The sequence below is a fragment of the Mesitornis unicolor genome, unplaced genomic scaffold (assembly GCF_000695765.1).
Source record: "Mesitornis unicolor isolate BGI_N332 unplaced genomic scaffold, ASM69576v1 scaffold11597, whole genome shotgun sequence".
Taxonomy (NCBI): Eukaryota; Metazoa; Chordata; class Aves; order Mesitornithiformes; family Mesitornithidae; genus Mesitornis; species Mesitornis unicolor.
Window position 1 is genome coordinate 17,227 of NW_010194435.1, and position 9,218 is coordinate 26,444.

The 9,218-nt window shown below is 46.4% G+C and overlaps 1 protein-coding gene across 1 annotated transcript in view; it reads left to right on the top strand.

The window, feature by feature from the left end:
• Positions 1-7,305, top strand: part of TMCO1 (transmembrane and coiled-coil domains 1) — a 19,637-nt gene extending 12,332 nt beyond the window's left edge. Inside the window, exons 6-7 of the mRNA XM_010187799.1 lie at positions 1,027-1,171; positions 6,955-7,305. Coding sequence (XP_010186101.1) covers positions 1,027-1,171; positions 6,955-7,053 — 244 coding nt within the window. The 3' untranslated portion in view covers positions 7,054-7,305. The remainder of the gene's footprint in view (positions 1-1,026; positions 1,172-6,954) is intronic.
• Positions 7,306-9,218: the final 1,913 nt, after the last annotated feature.

A 9,218-nucleotide genomic window follows, 5' to 3' on the forward strand; every position in this document is an offset into this window, starting at 1 on the left:
AGAATTCTAAGCCACTGGGGGATGTTACTGGGAGATAAACATCCGTTCCTAGCTCTTTTGCCAAACTGCCCGTGAGATGTAAACAAAGTTGGTGTGTGTTTGAGCTGTAGCTGTGTGAAAGCATCTCCACAGGAAAGAACGCTCGTTTAGGATCTCTCGAAACAAGAAACACCTGTTAGAAAATCAGTGCATGCAGAGAAAATAACATCCAAATACGCACATGCTGATGAGGCATCGTACACGCTTACTTCAAAAGATTGGACTGACTGTCTGGACTGGGAGAAATCTTTGCAAACTGGCCAGAATTCACACTCTGCCTGATGCCCTGGAATGTGAACCTGGAGGAGTTCCAGGAGCAGACCAGGCTGCTTGGAATACACATTATCATCCTGCCTCTGCATTGCCTTCGTCTCCAGAACTAATGCAGAGAAGACTGTTGGTATTAAAAAAGCATTCTGTGGATGGCTCTCTTATGCACCTTTCTTGTGCTAGAGGTATACTGCTCTAGGTAAGGAAAAGGTGTTTATGCTCTGCTTAAAAAATGCTATTTTGTTTAAAACAAAGAGTCCATCTTCTTGCTGTAACTGCAATACAGCAGGGTGATAGTCATCCATCTTTTAGTCGAGTGCTGAATGTGTTCTGGGAAGTGATTCTCTATATTTGATTTTTAAATAAAATGCATAGGTAAACTGCAAAACACCAACCAAGAGTTTATGAACCAACAGCTTGTGCAGGTCATTGCTTAAATCACTGTCAAACACTGTGGCTCTGACTATGGCAAAACTGTCATTGAGAGAAGCCTGCTTACCCTGTGCATGGCAGGGTGTGGAGGGCTTTGTGAGAGAGTTGTATTTAGCCTACTTGGTGTAGCGTATATAGAGGTGGACTGGAGAAGGCAGCATGGCTTTTTAGCCTTCCACATGGTCTTATCTGCTCTGGTGGCCTGTTGAAGATGCTCACTTGTTCTTTCTATAGCCAGGGGCTCTTTTACTGTTCCTAGTCATCATCCAGTGCTCTCTTTTCCAGATTTGATGGCCGAGTGGTGGCAAAGCTTCCATTTATACCCCTTTCGTACATCCAAGGCCTCTCCCACCGCAACCTTCTGGGTGAGGATTACACTGATTGCTCCTTCATCTTCCTCTACATTCTCTGCACAATGTCTATCAGACAGGTGAGTACATTGCACTCTCGCATGCATGAGCAGGGAAACTACATCTCCATCCATAAACGGGAGTCTATTACTGTTGTCCAGGTTTGCATGTGTAATGTTTGATCTGTTTGTGGTTTCTGTGTTTGCCTTCATTCCTGTGCTTCATATTCAAAGCAATTCTAAGGTGAGCTCATAAAAACAGCCACTATCCTGGACTGATGTGGAAGACTTTACTGGACACTTGCACCAGGGTGCTAGGACAGAGCTGACAGAGAAGGGTTCCTTCCCTGTGTGTGTCTGATAACTTTGTGGATTGCTGTACCAAGAGATTTCCTCCATCAGAAGCCAGTCTTAAGTACTGCTTCTTAGTAATCATGACTCTTAAAATACTATGACAAAAGTGTAGTATCTTCAGGAAAAACTTCCTTGGTGACTTGAGGTTCTGTAATGGTTCAATCAGTCCATAAGGTTGCTAGAAAAGTGAGGAAAGGGTTAAACCTGTTCTTTTGGGTTTGTCCTTCCTGTTTTTGCTCTTTGCCTGATTTTTTTGTTTTTCAGAGCCTTAAGATCTTTACCTTTGGTGTCAAGTCTCTTCCAGTGTTACAGACACAACACAGAATGGGGACCTGGCATGATAAGCCATGAGTAGGCTACACACACAGCTCTCCAGCAAAGCTGGCTAGTCCCATCTTTTGAAAAGAGAAACATCAGTGAAGATAAAGGAAGTGCCTGTCCAGGAAGGCTCACTAGCAGCTTAAGTGGCAGAATGGCTGGTGAGGAAAAGTGGACCATCTCAGTGCAACCAGAAGTCTACTTTATTGTCCAAATTTCCCTAGAGAGTGCTGGGGATAAGTTAATAGACTCTGGGGGCTGGATGACTGCTGGTGCAACAGCAGCAAATTATCTCTCATGTATTTATGTTTCCCTCTTCGATTAACTTCCTGAATTCTTGCTGCTTTTCTCCTTGACTGACTTGTTGCTTTTCCTTGGGGGTGCCATGGGATTTAGAAAGACTTAAAGCTGATCAGCAAAGGGAAGTGACACCTCATGCCAGTTGCTGTCAGAAGTTTGGGTGAGCTTGATGGAGCAGCTTATAAAAGAATTTCATTAGTCACAAAGTACATGCTAGTGAATCAAATTCTTCGTAGGCCTTCATATTGGGTGCTTGTGTTGAAATGGATCTGTCTGATCCTATGCAAAAGCAGATAATGAACTGGAGAATAACTTATGTTAAAAAGGTCACCTGGAATTCATCTCACCCACCTCTCACTCCAAGCAGGGCCAGCTTCAAAGTACCAAAGGTGAAGGGCTTCCTTGTTCTGTTTGCTGCAAGACAAATCGTGTTTCACTTCCCAGTAACTGGAGCAGCGTTTGCTTCTTTGAAAGAAATGAGACCTTTTTAGGTCTTAGGATCATCTTCCTGAATTCCTGGGATGCTGTGTTCTGATGCTGTTCCTTCAGGTCTTGTCTGGTGTTGCTCTGTCTTACCTGTTGCGTGGGAAGTCCCTGCTTTCCAGTGTTACAGACTATTACATGAAACTAAGTAGCACTGTCAGCAAGATCTTTCTGCATCTATTGGGTTGACTGGGGAACTCCCCTCCTGAAAAATCCCCCATGGATTTTTTTTTTTGTCCAAAAATATAATTCTTGTGGTTAATTCCAGTCCTGGGCATTTCCTGATGTTGCCTATTGTGAAATCAGTAGAAGGAAGGCGTGAACTGAGCGGTGGTCCAGTCTGGTTCTGGGCAGAAATGCTGAGCTGTTTGCAGTGCGTTGGGCTTTCATGAGAAATTCCAGGAAAAAATATTTGCTCTTTTGCTTGAGTTCACGCTGATGGCCCTGTGGAGGATGGAAGTTACTCTGTTGCTTTGGAGAAGGGTGGTTTTTTTGCTCTGAAGTGTTAGATTGCAGTCTTCGTAGTGCTGTCGTATCTACGTGATCGTGATTAACTATACCTGCAGTTCTCCAGCTGTTAGGCAGCTTGGTTTCTTCCTCTTTGCTGCTACGTGGAAGGAGAGGCAGAGACCAGCCACATCAGTCTGTGCAGAAGCTAGGAACCGAAGCTGTGATTGCTGGCATCATGCCCTTGGCTTTATTACTATTTGAAAGAACTTAGGTGTTAACAGTGTTGGGAAGAGAACTGTGAAGGGCTGTGAGAGGTCAGGGGAGAGGGGAAGAAAGCAATTAAGGGCTTAAAATGGTGCCAAAGTCTTGCTTTCCATGGCCTTGGAGGTGAAAGCTTTGTGACCCTTTGTTTCATGTGTGCAGAAGGGGGAAATCTCACCAGGTCAGCTTAAACAGCTGTTAGCCCAAGGAAGGAGAACTGATGTGGGAGTTAGTCTGGCTTGATGCCCCTGACACAAGAAGAGAAGGAGAGGAGGTGTACCAAAAGTCAGGGAGCAGGTTGCAAGCCGACTAAGGAGACTCTGCATCCCTCAGCCTTCCCTTAAATCCTGGAGGTGCCTGTGAAGGGATCAAAGGCAAGGGAGATATCCCTATGGAGCTTAGAAGTAGAGGAACTCTTGTGTGTGTGAAAAAGTGACCTGAAGGGAAATGCAGGGGAGTATGTGAGGGTGGGGAGGCTAACTGGATGGTGATTAAACTGACCTTGGTGGGATGGGTAGTTGCAGCATCAGGCAGTCTCTTCATGTGGTCCTCAGGCATGTGGGGGTGATAAACTCTTCAAACACAGACAGGGAAGCTTGCTGCCTGTGACCTGGCCAGCATCTCCCAAAATAGTCAACTCGCAGTGAGTAACTTCCTTTGCGCTGTTCCCAGCTCTCCCTGGCACGTAAATCCTGTCCCCTAGTTCCTCCTGCCTTCCTGTTTGGAGAGAGGAGGGTTGCTGGGAGAGGCCTTCCAAGGGTCCTTGAGCTGTTGGGTTTCAGCTGGGAAAGTCTGCTGCTGGGCTGGGCAGAAGGCATAATGTCAGGGTTACATCCTCTGTCCCTGCTCCTGTTTCTGAGCTCCCAGCTTTCACCTGTGCTGTTTGTGAAGAGGAATAGGCTGTTCTTCCTAGGCGTTTTCTGGTCTTCATTTCCTTTTCACACATGCCTGAACTGTAGATTAGGCCGCTTCTCTCTGCAACGTGTTCCCAGTGGGAAAGGGAGCCAGCAATCATCCCTACTGCCAGGAGTGCACTTTCCCACACCGCCTGATCTTGCGTCAGGGAGCCACTCGCTGTCTTGTTTTTGAGGCCCTTCTTAGTTTGAAGACAAAAGCAGAAGCAGCTTCTGCCTTTCCTGAAGTTATCTGAGAAGAGTTTAGAAGAGCTCAGATGAGGAATTTGGATCCTCAAGTCTTAGTGTTCTCTCCCTGCTCCTGATGGTGAAAGTCTTGTTTGTGTTGGAAGCAGATTCTGCAGGCTTCACGGCACAATGTGGCACACAGCAGAGAGGATGGATGTTTGCTGGAGCTTGCCCCAGCCCTGGTGTTTCCAGTTGTGTAAATGTCAGGATTGCTGTCCCCCAAAATGTGCTTTGCAGCCATTGCAGGAGATTATAGTGGAAAAGGACCTGGGGGTCTTGGTGGATGTCAAGCTAGACATGAGTGAAGAGTGTGCTGCCGCTCTGAAGAAAGCCAACAGGATGCTGGGTTGCATGAAAAAGGGCATCACCAGCAGAGATAAAGAAGTCATTATCCCTCTTTACTTAGCACTGGTCGGACCACACCTTGAGTACTGTGTCCCAATTTCGGTCTCTACTATACAAAAAAGATGCAGACAGGTTGGAAAGGGTCCAGAGAGGGGCCATGAGGATGATCAGAGGACTCGAAGACCTGCCATGTGAAGAAAGGTTGAGAAAACTGGACCTGTTCGGCCTTGGGAAGAGAAGGCTTGGGGGGGACCTTATCACCATGTACCAGTATATAAAGAGTGGCACCAAGAAGATGGAGACTCCCTTTTCACAAGGAGTCCCATGGAAAAGACGAGGGGCAATGGACACAAGTTGCTTCTGGAGAGATTCCCACTGAACTCCAGAAGACATTTTTTTTCCATGAGATCAATCAGACACTGAACAATCTCCAGGGGAAGTGGTGAATCCCCCTGCACTGGTCAGTTTTAAGAGTCAGATTGACAGGGGCTGGCTCACCTCATTTAAATGATACTTTTACCTCGAGAGGTTGGACTGGATGATCCTTGTGGTCCGTTCCAGCCTGGGATTCTGGGATTCTCTGCCTTCCACAGCAAGAAGGGGACAATGCTGGAGAATGACTGTAGACGTGAATCCACACACAGACTGTGCTCCGTGGGTGAACCAGTACAAAGCTGGTAGGATCCTGGTCCTGCCTGCTGCTGACTCTGCAGCACCCTCTGGTGTTGCTCAAGCTGTCCATTAACTTACTTTGTTTTCTCCTTTCTGTCCATCTCTTGACTCTGAGAAAAGGAACCACACGGAGTCTCCCGCGGTGTAATGCTCTCTTACATATTCAATTGCTGAATATCAACCAGGGACTGATTTACATAGACTAAAACTAATGTAACTCCTTTTCAGGTGTTGCCTTCCTTTACTTTCATGCTTATGTGTGGGCTGAAGTTTCCCTTTCCATAGTCTCCACCTGGAATGATTTTTTTTAAAAAAACTGCCACTCTGGAATTACAAAGCTCTGCCCCTTTTTCTTTTTATTTTTTTTTGCTTTCCTTTCATGATCAGAAAGTTAAGGAACTTTCTGGCCTATCCTGACACTTATTTTGGAGAAGACACTCAGGTTTGAAGAGAATCCTCCTTTTGTTGTCTCTACAGCCAGGACTCACCTGGTGACGTGAGGGGGACACAGTTGTTTTCTTCTTTCTGTTGCATGAGATGTCCCCATTTTGCTGCCATGGGCAGCATCTTGAGCTGCAGTTACTTACAGTGAAGGATGAAACTGAAAGAACTGGTAGGTTTTTTTAGATGCACTGTTGCAAAATTTAAAAGGAATTTCACCAAAAAAAAACCCAACAAAAAAAAAGCCACAAAACCCAAGAAAAATGTCCAACTTAAATACTCTGCTGTGAGACTTTTGGCTCATGCCTGGCTCTGCTATTGAGTTCTTTCCTTGCTGCTTGTTTTCCACTGAAACACCCTGCTCAGATGCAATGAGGTCATCCCAGTAGCCAGGTTTGGGGTTCTGCTATGTATGTCCTGTTACACTGCACATCACCAGCAAACCATTGTTCTGTCTGCATCACTGGCACTTATGTTAATTCTGTGCCTAAGCTCCGGACTTGAACCTGGCATGCACTCTGGCTGCCATGTTGCTGACCCAAATTCTGGCTGCATTAGGAGAGAGCCTTCCTTTGCCAGCTTGCAGACCCTCGGGCTCTGATGGCCACCATCAACAGGGGCTTCTGGAACTTATGAAAACTGAGAGCTGCTTTGGTTCTGCCTGTGAGCAGATATTAGGAACCTGCTCCTGTGCACGTACTGCGGTTAAATTGCAAATATAACTGTTGTAGGTTGATTTTTTAAACCAAGCTGTGTGCAAAGGTACCTGCCAGCTGACTCTGTGCGGTGTGTAGCTGGAGGTGGAAAAGAATCGTCAAGCAAAATGCGGATTTACTGATCTGAAGCCTTTTATTGAGGTGGAGGAGAGTGGCCCAGTTCTAATTGTAGCCACTGTGGATGATTCTTAGCTCTGTGCTAAGCTTTTTTTGAGTGTACAGAGGTCTAATAATTAGTAGACAAATTGATAAGTCTATGTGGGTGAGAACCTGAATCTGTTGAAACTAGTGGGAGGGTTGTAACGTTGGGATTTCTTCCTCTTTTGGAGTCTCCTTTATCACAGTCTGACCCTGTCTTGCTTTTCTCTTCTTGTTTTTGCAGAACATCCAGAAGATGCTTGGTCTTGCTCCTTCCCGGGCTGCCACCAAGCAAGCAGGGGGTTTCCTTGGCCCACCACCTCAGGCAGGGAAGTTCTCCTAAAGCATAGTTACAGCCTTCACGAAAGGTCTGACCAGTGCATAAGACTGCCTTTGGGAGGTAACAAGATGGGATTCTGCACCAGGCTTCACATGTCCAAAAACAGCCTATGCAGTGTTGGCCACAGTCTTGGAAACATCTTCCATTTGGAGTATTCTACCAGCGGTGGTTTGCTCGTCAAACCAAGAAAGTTCTCAGAAGATAACTTGACCTTTTCGTTTCCGGTGTTTCTGAGAAATAAATAGCATGGGCATGCTGATCTAGGTGTCTCTTAATTGTGCTGTAAGACAAGTAGAAATACCTCAGTGTAGTGCAGTTGACTTAGTCTATGGCATGGAAACCAACTCAGCTAGCGATAGTAAGATCTGCAAAGTAGGTGACTTGGAAAATTCAGAACAGCCATGCTGTGAAGTGACTCTTGCCTTAGACATACTGGCTGTAGTCTTCTGTAACAGAGAGCTGGGCAAGTAGACATGCTTATTTTCCTTTTGCAAAACCTCCAGAGCAGAGGGTGAGGTTTTCTGTTTTCTCAGGTGACTGGAGGCAGTGGAACACGCTCCTGTGCCAGGCTGCTCTTGGAGGCTGCAAGTGTTTCTGGATGTACTGCCAGCCTGTGTCTTCCTGGCATAGTACAGCCCTGCAGAGGTTTTTGTGGCATTGAACAGCTTCTGTAAAAATTGCTTGCTTAGGCAGAATCTGCTCAATTACAGACACAAACCTGGCCTTCACATTTGAGTAAACTGTGGAGTTATGCCAGTGCCATGCACTGCCACTGAACCTTTTATTGACTGAGTGGTTATGACAGGGGCATTTCTGTTCATGGTCCTTCATTTACTGCTAAACAGCCTGGTAAGTATGCATCTTAAAAGGCCAAGAAGCTCTCTACGCTGCCTTCTGCTTGCCAAATAATTCTCTGTTTTGGGTTTGTTGGGCAGAGCCCACTCACCTTATTCAAAAGGGGTGAATAGATCTCACTGCTGCTCTCTTTAGGCTGGCAGTTTTCCTGAAGCAGGTGGCACCCATATGTGCTAGGGAGTTCTTGCTTCTGTGACCAGAGGTTTATTGTGTGATACTTCTTACTAGGTGTTCTTGACTAGATGCACGGCAAGGGGATAAATCTGAAACACTTGGAGAGTATGGAGCACATGCATATTGAATACTGAATATTGGATTAATTATAGTTTTTAAGTATGGGGCACTTTTATAGGATTATTTAAAGATAAATTGTGAGTGTAGAACCTCTATTCAAGGCTCTGCTCAAAAAAATAAGTATTTGGAAAAGTGTTTAATGTATACTGATGCTCCCTGGCTCCTGGGCTGCATTTCTGACTTGTCACTTTGTCTGGTGTAGCTGCAGATTTCCACAGGGAACAGCTCCAGTTGTGTAATTCCTGTTTCCCTTCTGCAGCCTCTCTTTGTTCAAGGGCCTGATCCCGCAGCAAAGCCAGAAACACCCCAGCCTGTTACCTGCATGGATCAGCTGTGTTGGAGTAGATTATTCTGGGATGTTGGATCCAACTAAGACAGCTAAATCTGGTCAAGCGTTATGACAAACTGCACCTTAACAGCTTCAGAAGGGTTGTGTGTGGTACAGTAACCTTCCCTGCTGCTGTCAGAAGCTCTGCCCTCAGTGAATCTGCACACATTGCATCACACCACACTTTGGCACTTGCAGAGGGAAGCATTTGCACATCCAAAGATTATCTGAAAATGATTGTTTCTAAATTCTGGTCACTTACTGCTGTCATTTGATACAAGAGTTCTCTGAGGCTTGTTCACCTTGGCTTCATCACCAAGGCTTCATCATTTACAGGCTGGCAGGACTGTGGTTGTGTTGCCATCCGTGGAGGTGTTTAAATGACAAGTAGATGTTGTGCTTAGGAATGTGGCATTAGTAGGGCTGGACTCGATGATCTGGAAGGTCTCTCCAACCGAAACCATTCTGCTCGATGATCGCTGCAGCAAGTTGAGGAGAACAGACCCAAGGTGCAACCGTAGCCCTGTTGATCACCGCTGCTTTTTGTCCCTCACGCAAATTGCAACCTCCGAGCCGCCAGGGGGAGCCCGAGTGCTGGGTGGGGCCGCGGGTTCCGCCCACCCCCGGCGGCCACGCGTGCGTCCCAGCGGCTGCGGGGCGGGACCCGCGGCCCTGCGGTAAAAGGCGGGCG